The 19241-nt window shown below is 38.1% G+C and overlaps 1 protein-coding gene across 2 annotated transcripts in view; it reads left to right on the top strand.

Annotated features, from left to right (window-relative positions):
- The window catches only part of LOC122802641 (stomatin-like), a 277078-nt gene extending 261913 nt beyond the window's left edge, over window positions 1-15165 (top strand). For both annotated transcript variants that reach the window (XM_044072340.1, XM_044072339.1), the window contains one exon: window positions 13456-15165. In XM_044072340.1, the coding sequence (XP_043928275.1) occupies window positions 13456-13647 (192 nt within the window). In that variant the 3' untranslated portion in view covers window positions 13648-15165. The remainder of the gene's footprint in view (window positions 1-13455) is intronic.
- The last annotated feature ends 4076 nt before the right edge of the window (window positions 15166-19241 follow it).

The following is a 19241-nucleotide window of genomic DNA, read 5'->3' as shown; positions in this document are numbered from 1 at the left end:
ATTCATTTTGGAGAAAATGTGCTGTTAAAACTAACATCAAATACTGTCTCTATACTCTTTAGTGGTTTGGGCCACAACTCCAATTTGCTTTTTATAAACTGACTTCTGCAACTTGCTACTGCTTATCTGTAGGAATTTCTTGTATCATAGGTGAGCTGCTAATATGTAAATGGCATTTTAGTAGAACTGTACCTTGCATTTACTTTTGGTTGTTAATCAATATAGGAAATTGTGATGATTACCCGGCTAGACACGCATGACACATGCACAATATGCACAAATCCACAGTATCATCTGACAAGATAATGCTATCACCTCTAAACATCTGCAACAAGTGCATCTACCTGATTATGTGGTATGGTGATTGCATTAAAGCTTTGCTGGTACTGGAGCTCACACAGATGTGGATTAAGCTGGCATTCACCCTAACATGTAACAATGGGATACAAACAGCTGGGGTTTCAATAACTGAAGATGTTGTTGCAGATAAAGTAAACCAGGCCAGCCCCTTTTTAGTTGCACTCCATTGCCTGATAAATTTCCTGTTAAGAATAAGCAAGATCATGTAGATGACATTGTTTACCTATCCTTTCAGTAACACAATAAAAAAAAGGAAAGTAAGCACTGTGAGCTCTACCCAAATATTTGGGACATGCTTATTCTGATTGCAACTCCCACTACACAGGCTGATTCATGGACTGATTTAGGTGACTGTTAATGACAATATATACACCTCTCATGGAAGAGTCTTACATGGGTCAGTCAGAAGGCCTTCTTATTAGGGACTCCTTAATCAGAGTTCTTAATATGACATCAAAAATAGGCGTAATATTAAACTTTCATACACTGTAGGATATCAGAGATGTCATTTTAAATTGAATTAGACTGCGTGGGAAAAGCAGCAATCAGGCAAGACTGGCAAAGAAGGTAAGAGATTGGCATTTGGTCGAGAGATGGTGGCAGTTGGCATGGCATCCCAACCCCATGTACAAAATTGGAAAAGGGGGTTGATGATGGCAATGATTTTAAAGTGAATTCAGATAAGATCTAATATGATACAATAATAATTTGGGAAGGACTGATAATCACATTCATGAAATCTCAGGTGTCTGAAAAAAAATGACATTTGTTAAAGTAAAAGGATTCAGCAGTTGTTACCCTTGATATCCTACTATACCTCCAGTTTTCCTCTTTTCAGCTTAGAGAAGCAAATAGTTTTTACAGCCAGAGTAAAAGGGTGAGACTAGAGTTTACTTTGTAGTGCTTGTTTGACTTGCTGTTCTCTGCCTGACTATTGTGGATCTCTATCTGCAATTTATTTTGGATTGAAGTTATTCATTTAAACTTTGGTTGCTTCTATTTTTTACCTTTTTCTTATATTGGGTTACGTTTTTTTTTTTTGTTCGTTTTGGAGTTTTTAAGTGGTTTTGGCTAGGGTCAATTAGAAAAGTTAGAAAATAATTATTTTGCAGACAGTGAATAACATCCAGCTAATTAATGGGATGAGCTGAGAAATAGCTTTCCTCATTTAACTGCATATATTTAGTGGCATTGTTCTTTAGCTGTAGTTCTTGTCTAACTAGCTGTTTTCTGCCTGACTATTGCTTACCTGCTGTTGTACTCTTAAACTTGGTGGCATTTGAGTTGTCTGTCCCTACTATAAACCTGATTTTAGACATTCCTCCCAGTCCCATCTCATTAGCTCATTCTACTGAGAACTGAGAGATCAGTTGGAAAGGCCCTCTTCCTTAGTCTCTAAACTTGAATTATCTTTTGTTTCTTTCCTTCTCACTTACTAATAAAATAAACAAAATTTGTACTTTATTCAGCTGCTCTTACTGTATTTGTACTTCTTCCTACTTTATTTAGCTTTTTGCTGCACTTTCTAAAATTGTTCAGTTGCATTTAATCTGTTGTGTTTATTACTGCTTGCTAGTAGTCTGGTTTCATTTTAATTGTTATTCTAAGCTCTTTTGATTTAAGCACTTGGGTTTCAAACTAGTTATCTAACATAAGGAAGATTTGTGATCTATACTCTTGTGGCAGGAGAAGTAGCTTACATCCTGCTGGTTGAAGGCTTATTTTGTCTGTTATTGTAAAAGTGTCTTCATTCTGGTTTAAGCACTTGGGCTCCAGGCCAGTTATTTTACATTAAGAAGAACTGTGGTCTACTCTCTTTTAGGAGGAGAAAGTTGCCTCCAACCATCTGAGCTGGGAATTGCTGGTGAAGGCTTATTGTGCTTCTTATTCTAAGTTTCTTTGTTCTGATTTAATCACTTGGGCTTCAAACCAGATATTTTATATTAGGAAGGTTTGTGGTCTACACTCTTGGAATATTAGTGTCTAAACAGATTTTTTAATTACCAGACTATCTAGTTTGCACATAGCTAAGCATTACTCATCAAGTTCCTTGTCCCATTTACCTGTTCAATGTATATGTTTCCCTTACTCCTCCCTATTAGATCAGTTAACATGGATATGCACTTACTGACTCTCTGTGGCCAGTCTTGTTGAGATGGGTATTCTGAGGCATTATAGCAATTGCCTCATGTACACTGACAACCCACTTATTCTAAATAAAATAGATGAAGTATGTGAGATTGGTAAATACACTTTAACTCTGGAAGCCAAACTCTCTCATACAACCAAAACTAATCCTACAGAGGCTGTCGGTAACACTTGTAATCATGTCTACTGCATGGGATAAAGACCCTAAACCTAACACTACTTATGCTGAGGCACTTAAGGTAATCTTCCTAAAACACTAAGACCTCCTGCACAGAACAATCAAAGAAAGGCTCTTCGGCCATCATATAAACAGTCTGTTGAAACACCACTCACTGCTACACATAGTAACACTGTATCCAGTACCACTACTGTTAAGCCCTTAAGGCAAACCAGTGCACAGCAAATTTCCTGGTCATCTGTGAATTTACAGCGAGGCACACCAATGTCCCCCTCACCAGACTTTGTAAGGAGAGAGTCATGGTTAGCTGCCTTTCCAGGGCTAGGCTCTGTTAAGTCACACAGGCACTCAGGTCATTGAACCACAGGTACCAGTATGACTCTGTCAAAGTCCATGTGGATTTTAATGGGCTGAGATGTAACTCCATTGACAATATGATGTGAGGCATGATCACGCTTGCTGATTATGTGCCTCAAGCAGGTATGACCCTAGCACTGAACAGCATAATACCTACCCCAAGGATGATGCCACATTATAATGATTTTAACAATTGGCTTAGCTTCTGGAGGACAATATTTGATGGCCTTGGAGGACATAGTTGACAGACCATGCTGCTTTGCCAGGAATGGTCTGCAGTTATCCTCTGTATGTTTTTGGATGTTAACAAATACCTTTTCCTCCCCATAGTGCTTTTTTTAGGTAATGCCAAACTGCTAACTCTATCAACTTAACTGAACCTACAAAGGAATATCTGAAGGTGGTACTGCTCAATGCTAGAAGTCTTAGCAAGAAACATGTGACATGGTTTAAAGTCACGAAGAGTACCCCAGCAATACAAGGTTATAATGCCTTTTACACCGTTAGACCAGCTACTGCACAGAAGGAAACTAAGAGTGGAGGAGTCTCAGTCTATATTAAAACCAACCTCACATTTTAACTAGTTCAAATGTGTGACCCACTGGAACTCATACATGTGCAAATCACCATAAACAGGATGCCATATTGTATCCTTGCACCCTGTATGTCCCCCTCTGTGTCCCAGGAAACCCATACTACTTATCTCAGTATACTAGAGTCCCTCACCATTTAACCCCATATAATATTCATGGGGGATCTGAACTACCCCCTGTAGACTGGGAATCCTACACCACTTCTAATGCACAAGCCCAGTGATTCCTAAACTTTGTTAATACCAAAATCCTAGAACAGTTGGTCCATTCTCCTACCAGGAGTGCAAGCATTCTTGAACTTGTACTTACAAATATGGAGAGGTGATGTTCCTCACCCCATATAATGTATTTGCTCATTAGATCTGACCATAAGGCAGTATTACGTGAAATAAAAATTAAATCTGGGAATCCAGTGAAATCAAAATTCATTATGAACTATTCCAAGGCTAACCTTTCTCTACTGAGAGACACCGTGGCTAAATTCCAGACACACCCAAACCCAGTAAACACCATAGCATATGCTAAGCTATTTACAAAATCTCTGTTCAGCCATATTGATAGCTGTATGGAGCAAGCTTTGCTGAGTCATATTAAGAATAAGACAAACTCAAAAGGCAAGCCAAACTGATGTAATCATAATATCAATTTGATATACAACAAAAGAAAAAGAAGTCTTGGCCAAGAGTAGGAGATAAAAAGCTGTCCATACTAAAAGCCCCCTGACCAATCTAAACAGACAGCTAAGAGGATTAATTAATACTTCAAAGGCTAATTTGAAGAAAAAATAGCTTCTCAGACAAAGGACAATGACAAAGCTTTCTACAGCTATGTCCATAATCTCAGGGAAGTACATAACAATGCACAGAACTTATTGTAATAAGTTATCGCTCACACTAAACCAGAGGCCATTGACAACCTTTTGGCTGACAGGTTCAGGTCAAATCCTTCCTCCCACAACCCCCTGATAATCCAAAAAGTGTTGCATACCATTTTTCCCCCATCAATAACTAGGGAAAAGGTCATCAATGCACTTTCCAAGACCAAAACAAAATTCATCGATGGGTCCTGATAACATCTCAGGATGTTTAATGAATAGCATGTAACATGACACCTCTGGTCCATTTGAATCACTTTTCAACTGCAGCCTTCATTCAGGTTTTGTGCCCAAGGAATCGAATATGGTTACAGTCATTCCCCTACACAAAGATGGTCCAACAACTGATCAGGGTAGCTACAGGCCCATAAGTCTTCCAGTTAGAGACCACAGTAGAACCAAATATCAGATGCAGCAACAACAGATCACACACAACCAGGAATCCACCAGTCGGTTTTCTAAACAGTTGTATTTTATTCAGATGAAAATCTCTCTTAGCACTTTGGCTAAAAAGCCTTTTCAGTGTATAAAAAGCACAAGTAACACATACTTTATATGCAAAACAATTTCCCCAATTATTCAATAAAATAGCTGAAGTAATTATATAATTACAAAACATTTACCCAATTAAAACTCTCCAGTTACATTCTGTATTAAGCCCCTTAAGGACTAAAGTTTCATACTTTAATATAAAAATAGATTCTTTTTGTATTAGTTTAAGTTTCAAAAGAAAAATATTGAACCTACCCACCCTGACATGTTCTAATATACTGACCTGAAGTCCTTCCACATTACTACCATGATATTTTTTAAAATGTTCAGCAAATGGACTCTCCACCTTACATTTCTTTATGGCCCCGATATGTTTTAAAATTCTAACTTTGAATGCCCTTTTACTTTTTGATCTGTTGTTGCTGCATCCATAAGTCTTACCAGCCTCATATGTAAGGCCATGGAAAGAATCATCATGGACATGATAAATACAGGCATAGGTAACCTGCAAATAGTGGATCCACCACAGTTTGGCTTTGTTAATGGAAGGTTATGCCTACTAAATCTGGTGAACTTTCTTAAGAGAGTCACCAAAACACTGGATAAATGTAAGACTGTGTGTGACAAAATGAGGTACTGCCAGCACAGCTAGTTAGAATTTTGTAAATAATTATATATCATTTGTGAATATCAAACTGATTCATACAAGATGCTGGTGTTACAAATGTATTAGAACTATAAGTCATGTGTATATCAAACTGATTTGTGCAGATGTGTATGTTGAAAAGGTATGTGTAAAGTGCTTGTGTTTGACATGTACTTACAATATGCCTTATTAGAGAGAACAGAAATCTACATACACTGTTGTAACTGTTTAAATGTATATGTTGCAAGGGAGGAAACTGGAGGGTTAACCTCAGTCCAGCAAACTTTAGAAAAATATCACAAATTAAAAATCACTTTATAGGCTAGGTCATAAAGATGCTATCTCACAGGTTTCAATGCAGCCAGAGACACAAATTCTGTACTAGGATGCTTTCTGTATTGTCTTTGGGATGAACTAATTACTCGCTGGAAGTGTGGAGGTATGTGATCATTTTATGACTTCCAGCACATGCCAAAAATATGAGCAAAAGCTGTGTGTATTTTTACAGGTAGGTATTAAGTCCTGCAAGCTTCCAGCAATGGGGGAGTTGCATATAAACTAGAAATCAGATGAAAAGAAGTGATGCCATTCTGGAAGCTATCCCAGAAGTAATATTTTAGATATTATTTTGAGAGGTTTCTTAGAGAGACTGAGCATTCTGTGTTCTGTCTTGGGCCTGACAACAACAAGACGGACCACTCACCACATCATTTGCCTTGGTCTATTAAGTAAGTTATTAGGGAATAGTATACTGCTCTTAAGTTCAGTCAGGAATGCAGTGAAGCTTAGTTTAGATATTGATTTTCTTTATTTGTCTGAGCCTGTCCTGCAATGTTATCTTAAATATTTCCTGTGGTTTTGAACTCTGATGTCACTGTGAATATATATTTAGTATTGTCTTGTTCTTTTATTATTTATTATTAAATATATTTAAACCTTTCATTGTGGCTGATCTTTTTAGAGATATTTAAGTTTTGAGAGTACTTGCATATTTATTTGGTGACACTCTGTGGGCCACTCCTAAGAGCCTTGCTCTTGATCAAACTATCATTTATATTAGTATTAATATTACACAGTACAATTGGATACCCTTTGTTAAAGGCCTTAAAATATCTGGTGAGGAGGTTTGGTGGCAGTAGTAACTACCTTATAGTCTGGGTAGAAGGGGGCATAGCTAGTAAACCTGTGCCATCCTTTCCCAGGTGTGTGTGTGTGTGTGTGTGTGTGTGTGTGTGTGTGTGTGTGTGTGTGTGTGTGTGTGTGTGTGTGTGGGTGTGTGTGTGTGTGTGTGTAAAACAAATCTCTAAGAGTGTGTGTGTCAGGTACTTGGGCAGGGACATGAATCACTAGTTGGACAGAGAGAGTGTTGGAGGACTTGGCCTGGAACCCTGGATAAGGAATCAACTCTATAGTTGTGCCAGTAGGGAGTCTTACTGGGGATCTGGAGAAAGAGTTAGGAAACTAGCCCCGGACTGACTGTGGTCTCTGTGTCCTCATAAGGGAAATTGCACTTGATGCAGAGAGCTGCATCTGAAAATACTGTGTGTGTACCTGTTATCCTCCCTGTTGACATCTCCCACAGGTGCCAGTGGTGAGGATTGAAGCTCCTTGATTACTGGTCCAGTGGTGCATTGTCACACTGTGCACGCAGCTTACCTTGGCCTGGCCAAAGCTTTTGAAACAGCTTTTGACACAATACCCCACTCAGGCATTATAGACAAGAAAATATAGGTATAACCCCTTTTATCACCCACTGGATAGCCAACTGGCTCACTGATAGACTCAGCCAGTCACTAGCAGAGACCCACAGGGCTTGGTACTGTGCCCACTCTTATGTGGCATCTATTTCTCTGAAATGCTAATAATATGCCCCTAGGAGTCAACCCAGCGGTCAGGGATCTGGATATGCATTTAGACAGTAACCTTACCTTCGACCACCATGTGGCCACAGTGGTGAGGAAATCCTTTTATATTGCACAACTTATAAGTAAGTGCATGGCATCTAGGTCCAAAGAGGTCATTAGCCCACTGTACTCCACTCTTATCAGACCATTTGTTATGTACCTGACCAGGCATATGCAGCAACTAGAGCAACCTCAGAGCTTCCTTACAAAAAATACAAGGCATTACAAACCTGCCTTATGCAGACTACCTTAAATCCCATTCCATCTGCTCAGTCTGTTATAGATTGCTGAGGGGTCATCTATGCTTGGTTTACAACGGATCCACAAATCCCATACTTATGAATCTCCTACATATTTGTAAGTCAAAAATTAACAGAAATACAAGGTCTAGGGACCTTTATTTTGTCTGTGACTTAAACAGAACATGCTGGAGAGACAAATATGTGCCTCAGAGACTGCCCCTCCTATGGAACAGGCTTCCCATCCATGTGAATCTGAGTTTGTATATTACCTAGTTTAAGAGCAACCCAGACCGGTGGATGGGGAATAGCAAGTTTATAACAGACCTGGTACCCACGTCCCTTATGGACAAAAGTAAATTCAAAATGCTTGTCCCTCAATGTCCTATTTGAATGCAGGACATCATTATTCTTTTGGGGAAACTTGGCTAGGCTTAGAAAGACCCCTAGGTCATTGGCCTAGTAACAGTCTATAAATCTATGAATCTATAAATCTATAAATCTATGAAATGTCTACATTTGAGAAATAGTGGTGGGTTGAAGGATGCCTATTTGTTAGAAAGTCTTTGCATGTCTGTCACCAGGGCAGTAAGACTGTGTAGTCTTAGTTAACACATATTCCAGCGTTTTCTTAGAAACCCCATTGAATGACTCTTTAAAAGTTAGAGGTTAAAGAAATACATGAAGGTAGCTTTATTTAGTGCTAAAAGTCTGTGACCTAGAACATTTGGTTCAAATAGGAAAAAAAAGACAGTTTTGTGATAGTCAAGCTGTTATTAAGAGATACTATCCAGCATCACTTTAGAGACTTTCAGGTTACCGCAACTATAGATTAAATAAAGCAGTGATAATATCATAATGTATGTACTAGGGAGTGAAGTTAACATTAACAAGAATATAACTGATAGTTAACAGTTTTTGCCTTCAACAAAAGTGCTATCCTTATCCCAGAGGATTTTACATTCTTTAATAAAGAATTCCTATCCAACCCAGAAAAGTCATATCTAATCCTAGTAGGCATAACTCTTAACTTCTTTTCTCAAGAATCAGAGACAAAGCCAACAAAAAAATGGGGAGATAAAGGCCCATGATCAGAGACAATGTTTAAACATTAATCACAATTACTAGAAAGGGACATGGCAAAAATGTAAGCAAAATCAAGGATACTTGGGGAAAGTGCTGCTTGTTGACTTTATTGTCTTATGTTTCAGCTGGGACACCCTCACATCCAAGAGAGGAAGTGACCAAGCAATACTTGACCTGATCGCCCTAAAGGGATGCCACCATCATGTCAATTTTTTACACAAGGGTCAATATAGTCTAATGCCTATCAAATGTATGGGGTTGAAGAATCTGACTACGTTAGTATTTTGTGAACCATTGCAATAATTATCCCTAGGGCTGGTCTAGCGTGTCAGCTGTGGGATTCCAAAAGGAACTGAGCATGAGTAGCACACTACACCAAACTGTTATCCTAGACCTGAGTCCATAACTAATAGCTGTACCATTTCTTAACCTGGCATATATCATTTTGCCCAATCCCAGAAGGAGAATAGGGCTCACAATGCTGCAAATCTTTGGTGTTATATCCTGGGGATGATTCCAAGTGACTAGTAATTATTAGATATCTGTAAAACTCATGTATTGTCCAAACAAGCACCATGTCTGAACACAAAGTAAGTGTACTTGGCAGCAAAGTACTTTGGACTAAAGGTCAATGACTGACCCTGTGGTCCTGTCTTCAGGCCAAAGGCTGCATATTCTGGATACTCAGTTGAAAAAAAAGTCAAAGCTCTTAAAGAAACACCACTCACTGGTGACTTGATTTACCAAACACACATGAAAGACAATACTAAGAACTACGGGCTTTTGGGGAAAGTCTGACAGACTGCCTATGAGAGTGTTCTGAGTGAGGCCAAGGTACCTTTTTCCAAATGGACCATATTTCTGACCTTAGCAGTTTTGGCAATAGCATAAAACAGTGTGAAAGGTGTCTGCTACACTGGTAATTTAGGACTCATTTTTGTGGTAGAATGGTAAGCTGTCAAGCTAAAGATGGCTGCTTTCTAGATAATGCTTATGAAGTACTTGAGAGGAACTGGGCATTACATATTTTCAGATATGTTCTTGTAAGTCATTTTATGCCTCTAGAATGAGGGATGGGACTGTGTTAAGGATGGCTAAACAAGGCTAGGAAATGCTAAAATAGGTATGATTCATGTACAGCTTTGTAGTCAACTTATAGAGTACAATGCCCTATTTGGTATGTACCTCACAAGACATCTGCAACAGCTGGATAGGCTGAAGAAATGCCTTACTAAAAGAATCACAGGCCTAAAACAGGTGCTCTATGCTGACCGTCTAAAAAAACTCCAGCTATACTCTGTGGCATATCGTCTACTCAGAGATGATCTCTGTTTAACATACAAGGCCATGTCAAACTCTGAGCTGTTGAACATCCTCCACTTAAAGAAATCCCAATCCCTCAGAGCCACACACTCCAGGGATCTAAACCTTATCATCACAATGAACAAAACATGCTGAAGGGATAGGTTCCTGACCCAGAGACTCACCATACTTTGGAATAGACTGCCCATACATGTCAAGCAGAGCGCCTCCTTTGCCCTCTTCTCAAGGAACTTTGATGATTAGATGAGAAATAGAAAATTCACCCCGGGGATCACATCAGTCGCCCTGCTAGACAGGGGTCCAGGGAAGTAAATATTGTGGGAATAAATATCCAGGGAATTGTTATGGCTAGGCTTGTATAGGCCCTAGGGCCGATAGCCTAGCACCAACCTATGAACCTATGAACTTTGTAGTGTTAACCTTTCATGCACTTTTTAAATGCTGTGATCTACACACACACACACACACACACACACACACACACACACACACACACACACACACACACACACACACACACACGGGTAAACTGAATATTGTTGACTCTGTAGTTGGTCAACATCTGTTTAGTCGACAAAATTTGGTCAACAAAACAAATAGTTGACATATGTGAGACTGCACAATATTTGGGGTAGGGGAATATACCTTTTTCCCGATATTGTGGAATCTCGCAGTTGGTATATATAATTAGCATGGGGTGTGGAGGACACAAGTAGGCTTGCCTCTCTGCAAAATGATGCTTTATTTTAAGTTTTGGAGTTTATGTTTTGCATGAACTGAGATTCTTGACGCATGCATAGAAGAGTACTGATTTTTGCAAAGTCAACGTTTTATGGTCAACTTTGTGAATGTCAATGTTTGGGTGTTTTGATAAATTTTACTATAGTTATATGTGTGTATGTGTGTGTGTGTGTGTGTGTGTGTGTGTGTGTGTGTGTGTGTGTGTGTATATTTTATTTATTTATTTATTTTATTTTATTTTACATTTGTTGACCGGGCTATATATATGAGTGTGTGTGTGTGTGTGTGTGTGTGTGTGTGTGTGTGTGTGTGTGTGTGTGTGTGTGTATAACTGATAGATAGATATATGTATGTTTGTGTGGGTCTATATTAAATTCTCGAAAGCCGACAATGTCAACACGAGAATAGCGAAACTGCAGAACATCGAAGAGGTAAACGGAAATCTCCGTAAGGGGAGATTTCCACTTACTTCAATGTAGTGTGGTCTCGGAGTTGGTATATTTACATAGTGGGGGGTGCAGGGGGGCGTGACCCCTGGCTACACTGTTTAATTTTTTTTGTTTGTTTTTATTTTTTTTCCGAACATTCGATGATTTAACAGTTCGATCACTAATGGTCGACCTTTAGCGATTTGAACTGTTAATATCCGATGTTCTAATATAGACCCTGTTTGGAAAATATTTCATTTATCACAGAAAGCAAGCAGACTCATTGATCACTTTGGTTTATTTTTCCCACTCATATCAGTTCATTGTAGTAAATGTATGGTTTGACTACTGACTAAAGGTTTAAAAGGGTTATGTATACTCTTATGAATACACTTCATGTTAGAGGTCTTATACTGTAGTTCAGGAGTAAGTGTTAATCTTTTGTTTTATTTGTGTATTTTTGTGGTATTATTGTATCAATGTAATGAGAGTTAGGTTAAGATTTTTAAAAATATAGGTAAGCTTTGTGTTTTAGTTTAATTTTATTCATGTTAATGTTTCCCTTATGGTCTCTTTTGCCAGTAATGTCATTTTGACTTCCTAGTTGAGGCTTTTATTTTATTTTGTTTGCTTTAATTTTTTTCATTCTGAAGTTGATTTTGCTTATCAACTTTTTAGTTAAACTAGGTGTATTCTTTGTGGGTTGTATTTTGTGTGAGGTGTGTGTGCTTTCATGCATTTTTAAGTGAATGCGGTTGAGTTATGGTAACTAATGATGTATTGAGATTAATTACTAATGGCTGATGTCTGACTAAGTGCAAAATTGATGTTAAACTTGATGATAATGCATATGGAGTAGAGATGACTTTATCTACACCCTGTGGTAGATAAATGCACATGTATACACACAAAATTACATACCAAACATGACCTACCTACCTACCTGGATACTTCTGTTGCATATCTAGCTACAGTATGTCTTTCAAGCCCATGTACACATTTTGTCATCACAATAATCCTTTGTATGTATTGTATTGTATTTTCAGTATCTTGTGTTACTAAATGCCAAAACTAATATGAACAATATGAATGCATGATCAAGCACAAAAATATTTGTAGCTGTTTTTTTTTTTTTGTATCCTCCATGGGACCTGCCCAGTGGCTCTTTTGTCTATATTCCACTGTCTCATTTGTTTATGCAAGATGCTATTTTTGTTTGGGCACCTGATCAGCCCATTTGTTGCTCTTGAGGTAACAATCAGGCATTAAGAGTTGGACAGCTCATTGGTCCCTTAGAAGTCCCTACCCATCCCTTTCAACCACTCCCTGTAGTAATCATACCTCTCAACTATCCAGATTTTCTCAAAATGCCCAGAGTTTTGACTTATATTTTTGGTCTGTCCCTCATAAAATTCTGTTTTTCTGACAAATCACTGGTAAATTATTGATGCTTAAAGTCAGAAAATGACAGACATTTAGTTTTGGACTTCATACCCCTTAGAAAATTCATACTAATGCAAAATATGTTATTATATCAACATTTTAAGTTTGCAAGAGCAATATTTAAAAATGTCCCTATTTTTGGGCCTTTGTTTGAGAGGTATGGTGTAAGTATATACCATACCAGCAATGACTGCGCAGACAGGGAACAATGCACAAGTTTCCACCCACATCATCTGCAGCTCTGGAGCTCATGAACCCCTCAATAGTTTGACCCTCTTCTGGATTCCCCATGAATAACTGTCTACTTTCAAAAGGCATTACAGATGTGGGGGGGGGGGCATGTCATCTCCTTCTCCCCATTTAGGAAGAGCTGGCATTCGCCCCACAAGTCATCTTCCTTCACTCATTTCCTTCAGCATCTCTACTGCTTATAAAACACAGATAACATGAGTCATAGTTAGGGCTTTACCTGTCAACTCAATGGTGTTACGGTAATAGCTGTAGCTTTTGAAAATTAATATTGCACATTATGGCTTTATGATTAAGCTAGGTGCATCTGCATAATGGAATTACAGCAAATTTCAAACATCACACTGGTTCCTTTTCCGACTTCCAATGAATGTAATTCTCTTTTTACTTTAAGGTTATTGCTGCAGAAGGTGAAATGAAGGCTTCTCGTGCTTTGAAAGAGGCTGCTGTAGTGATGTCAGATGCCCCTGCAGCTTTCCAGCTTCGCTACCTGCAGACACTGACTGAGGTTTCTGCTGAAAAGAATTCAACTATTATTTTTCCGATTCCTGTGGAACTTCTATCCCAGTTTTCAAAGCAACATTAAATGTCATTTAATAAAATAGAATATGGCTTGTTAAGACTGACTATATATTTGGATGTGTGAATGTAGAGTGTAATTATTAAAATAGTTTTGAAAATGTTATTTCATACAAGCATTCCAAACAGAAATATTATAAGTATAAATTTGAGTAGAATTAAGTTTATGTGCTAATCCCCACACTGTATTTTTTGAATTGTGATTAACAGCTGTGTTTTCCCCTTCTGTTTTCTATAAATATTAGTTGCAATGACTTTACCATTTTAAACATCACGTTTTGAAAACATTTCTGTAGAGTGTTCAGGTATTCTGTGTTATGTTGACATCCATCCCCAAACTATTCCTGACCAACTGACGTTATCTATTTTCTGCATCTATTATGAATTATGTAAATGCTCCTACCCTGACTGCAAAGAATGTATATCTGGCTCAACACTGTCATCTGCACACTGTGCCATAACACACTGGTTTTGCACTTATAGTAAATAGTTTTATTATTCATGTGTTAACCAAAGAAACTCATTAGACATACATGCCTCCTTTCAGTAGTGATCTGAGAATACTTGTCTGGTTAAATGGCTTGCTCAGAGTAGCACATTACACAGAGATTAAAAAGCAAAACAAAACCAGGAATATGAAATGAAGCTTGTTAGCATCTAATAGCCTTAACCGTCTAAGCTACAGTGAAAGGTGCTCATTCATTACACATATTTTACATAACAGAAACAAAACTGCCTACTGACTTACTTTTTATGTGTTTGACTTCATTTCAACAGTCCACTGTTTTAGCTAGGGGCTGTCCAACTCAGCATCATACTAATGGTATAATCCCCGCACACCTGAGATTATGACAGTTTAAAAATTTTTAATTTTTGTGGTTATATAACTTTAGTGGCATATCTGTTTCACTAAAGCATCTACATTTATATGCCTTCTACTGAACACAAAATAAAATCTATAACACCAAGTCAGCATAAAACATTTATTAAAACAATAAATACATTCTAGAGAAAATATGCTGTTCAGATTTTTTAAGAAATGGACAATACATTTTTTCTATGTGACTTTTGCCTCCATGTCTGCTGACCACTAAGTCTCCTTCCAGTTAGACATAGGCTATTCACTCCTTTATCCTGAAATTTCACTCAGGATTAGGGTAATAGATTTCCAGAAGGGTTGTCATTCCAGAGGTCTTAAATATGCTTTATGCTCTCACCAGCATCCCTGCAATGAGGGTATTTTTAATGGCCTAAATGAGATCTACATCACTGCAGAGACCCACAGTAATTTTCCCCATGTAATTGCCCACTACCTCTCACCCTTACTGAAGCTACAACCAGGTGGTAGCTCTGTGCCTCCTCCACGTCTTTGTATGAGTATGTGTCTGTGTCCACCTCATACCTACCTGCAACTCCATTCGTCACCTGAGACACTAATCAAACTCAGGACACCTGGGCAGTAATGGCTTCATCCCTGTACACCATCAGAACTGACAATAAATGAACAATACTAATTAAAATCAGATCTCTCTCTCTGTATATATATATATATATATATATATATATATATATATATATATATATATAGATGTATATGGGTCTACGTCAGATAAACCAATTTTCAAAAGTTCGACTTTCATATGGCCAAGACAATATGATTGAACTTTTGAAAGTTCAAACATCTAATAAACCCATAAATTATAGACTAAGCTCAAGAATGCAGATTCTCAGTGTGTAGGCTAGACTCCAAGGTACAGCTGTTAGAGAGTTAGTGCACATAAATAATAGATATGTGGAGGGTCCAACTGCCCACATCAAAAGACAGAACCCATTTACAAAAATCCATAATTTACTAATACTATCAAAATTCAGTAAATAATTGCACAGTTCAGTAATTGGCTTTAATAGCTGACCGCTTGCATTTACAAATCTTGCCATCATGAAACAATCTGACCCAAGAAACTAAAAATGAATCTACATAAATAAATAGATAAAATCAGAAGAAATTAAGCACACACAGGAAATGAGCAAGAAAAAATATAAAAATGCAAATAAAAGAATAACATGCTTAAAATGTTGAAAAAGAAATACATGAAAAAAACTAAACAAAAAAAGAAGAAAAGAGAATTGGTAATTAATGATGACATGACATTACAAAAAAATAGAAGAATGAAAAAGTTTCACTTCACATATATATTAAAGAAAAATAAACATTTTAAACAAAGTAAACCATTACATCTTCATCAAAACTGAAAAAAACATCATATAACAAAGAAAATAAACAGATTGAAAAAAGCAAACCATTACATCTGCACTAAACCTGAAAAAAAATAGAAAAACAATACAAAGAATCTAAGAAGTAATCTGCAAAAAGTCATGTAAGAAAGCAGTTGAATATTCAGAAGTAAATAGGTAAAATAGATAGATAGATAGACAGATAAATCCAAAATTCACAACAGCAACATCTCAGACTGTAATTATTTTTATTTTGCACGAGTTCAAGCCCTTCTGCACCCCCAATATGGAGTGGCAAGCCTTTCACACCCACTGAAACACACACACACACACACACACACACACACACACACACACACACACACACACACACACATATAATATATATACATATATCCATCTACCTGTCATACTATCTATGGAATAATAGACTGACTATCTTGGAAACGTTTTATACTGAATGCATTAAGCCATTAATTGTATACATTGTGCTGTAATAAATAATGTAAAAAAGTATGTTATACTAGCACAAATAAAATAAACATATCCTCCAAAATATATACTCCCATTCCAACATAGCAAGAGCAAAAAAACACAAAATGCTGTCCAAAACACAAACACAGAACTCTCCAACATAAGGCATACAATAACACAACACAACATAAAATGTCCAGATACAAAAAACAAAACAACAGCACTAACCACAACATAAACAACAACCATAAAGAAACCGTCTTCCATCTGCAAAAAGTAATATAAATAAACAATATAACACAAAGCACACGCATACACAAATGTAACACAACCACAAGCACATTTAATGCAGTGCTATAGTACTAACATACACACATACAACCATAAACCACAAGACGCAAACTGCAAAAATAAATAAAAAGAATACATGCACATATTTATTTATTTATTTTATTTGACATTTGTTTACTGGGATAGTCCAACTGGGTCGTGTAACCTGTTTTCAGTGGAGACCCGGGGAGAAAAGTTCCACATTAATACATTTGGTTACATATATAAAACTGCATATTTACACCTTTACATACGTTCACATATTGCTTACACTTTTTACAACAAAAAAGAAAAATATTTGTTAGAACTTTACATAAATATCATGTTGACAGGCTAGACTGGACTGTCAAAAGCACGGTTGTTAGTAGGTTTCATTGCTTCTAAGGCATTAATATGTGTTGTCATATATAAAGCTCCTCATTTTCATGTTTTGACAAGAGTTTAAGTCTTAGCACAGTACAGGTTTGATAAGACTTTGCAAAATACAGGTTGACTGCAAAGTTCCAAAGGTCCACAGTAGCTTAGTTTTTAGCTAAACTTCTAAAACATTACTTTGAGTTAATAGTAGATTAGTTGTAGAGAAACTGGTTAGTGTACTATGCCAGAATATTGATAGTGAGGGTAGGATTTATTCTGGACTAGGATAGACAGTTTAGCTCTTGAGAAGGCTAGAGGTGGCATGGAGATTTGAAGGATAAAAGATTTGTAGGGGATAGAGAAGACTGAGGATGTTAGAAGGGGGGTTGGGGGGACAGCTCACACTTTAATTTAACATGTACCTCCACCTCCATCTGGTGCAATACTGTGTTACATTGTGTAATGTTGCTGGCTCACAACAAGAGGTTCCCTGGTTTGGTTCTCTGTAGAGGTGCCTTCTATGGAGAGTCGGCATATCTTCTCTGTGTTGTTGTGGATTTTCCTTGGGTACAGCCATTGCTCTCACAAAGAACTCCACCAAACATTAACGAATACTTTAAATATTCTTTTTTGAAATCCACCTTCTGCACACTGTGACACTTAAATACACCAACCCCATGAATGCACCAGGTCAAAGAAGGGTTCATAGGTTCATACTAGGCTATCTGACCAAGGGCATTTATAAGCCCAGCCAGAAGGTGTTTGGCTTTCGCCACCCATTTTAAATTAATTTTGCTATGCCCTTTTTTGAGGTTAGTATACTGTGCCTCTGTCTAACAGTGACACAGAAGTGATACCCGGGGTAAACCTACGATCTCCCATCCACTCATCAAGATTCCTCTTGAAGAGAGTCAATGAGGGACTCTGCCTAACCTGGACTGGGATTTTATTTCAGAGTGAAGGGAGCCTCTGGGTTATGAATCTGTCCCTCCAGCATGTCCTATTTATTTCAGTGCTGAGGTTCAAGTCTCTTGAGTGTGTAGCTCGATGGGGTTTGGATTTTCTGAGGTGCAGCATGTCCATTAATTCCGGGTTGGACATGGCTTTATACGTCAGGCACAGATCGCCTCTGAACAGGTGGTATGCCACTGAGTAGAGCTGGAGTTTCTTTAACCGGGCAGCATATGGCATCTGTTTGAGCCTTTTGATCCTCTTGGTGAGGTACTTTTGTGGTCTTTCCAGTTGCTGCAGGTGTCTGGTAAAGTACATTCCAAAAGGGGCATTGTACTCAATTATGGGCCTGATGAGGGAAGAGTAAAGAGGCACGATGACCTCCCCTGATCTAGATGTGAATCCCTTCATGATTAAGTGGGCTATATAAAATGTTTTTCTAACCACTTTGGCCACGTGGTTGTCAAATGAGAGATTGCTATCAACTTGGGTCCCCAGGTCCCTAATTACTTCTTCGGTACTTAATGGATTACCACCTATGTGGTAATTTGTGGGAACTTTGTTTTTGCCAAAGGGGATGACTATACACTTTTTGGCATTTAGCTTGAGGCCATGGCTCTGGCACCAGTTGTCTGTTTCTATGAGGCCCTTTTGGAGGATGCTTGTGTCGGCTGGAGAGTCGATTATGGCATCCAGTTTGCAGTCATCTGTGAACTTGGTCAGCCACAGTCCTTCCGTGTTGGCCTGTACCTCCGAGAAATATATACCGAACAAGAGAGGTCCCAGGACTGAGCCTTGTGGGATGCCACTTGTAACTGGTTTGGAGTCTGACATGGCTCCAGCAATTCTAACCATGTGGGTTCTGTCCTTGAGCCAGTTTGCAGCCCATCTAGTGACATAGGGGTTTATATTTAAGCTGGTGAGCTTATCTATAATGCCTGAGTGGGGTATTGTATCGAAGGCTTTTGCGAGGTCCAGGTAGGCTGTGTGGACCACCTTTCCCTCGTCAATGGCCTTGGTGACTGTTTCAAAGAAATCAATCAGGTTTAAGAGACAGGATCTTCCCCTAACAAAGCCAAACTGGGTAGGATCCAGTGTCTATAAGTCCCCAATATCTTTATTTATGAGGTCCATGATGATCCTTTCCATAGCTTTGCAGACCAAGCTAGTCAGGCTTATGGGGCGATAGTTTCCAGGATCCGTTGAGGCACCACCTTTGTGGAGAGGGACCACAGTTGCTGTACGCCACTCTTT

The sequence above is a fragment of the Protopterus annectens genome, chromosome 5.part0 (assembly GCF_019279795.1).
Source record: "Protopterus annectens isolate FY-2018-M chromosome 5.part0, PAN1.0, whole genome shotgun sequence".
Taxonomy (NCBI): domain Eukaryota; kingdom Metazoa; phylum Chordata; order Ceratodontiformes; family Protopteridae; genus Protopterus; species Protopterus annectens.
The sequence above is the reverse complement of the archived record's forward strand: the minus strand, read 5'-3'. Positions and strand labels throughout refer to the sequence as shown.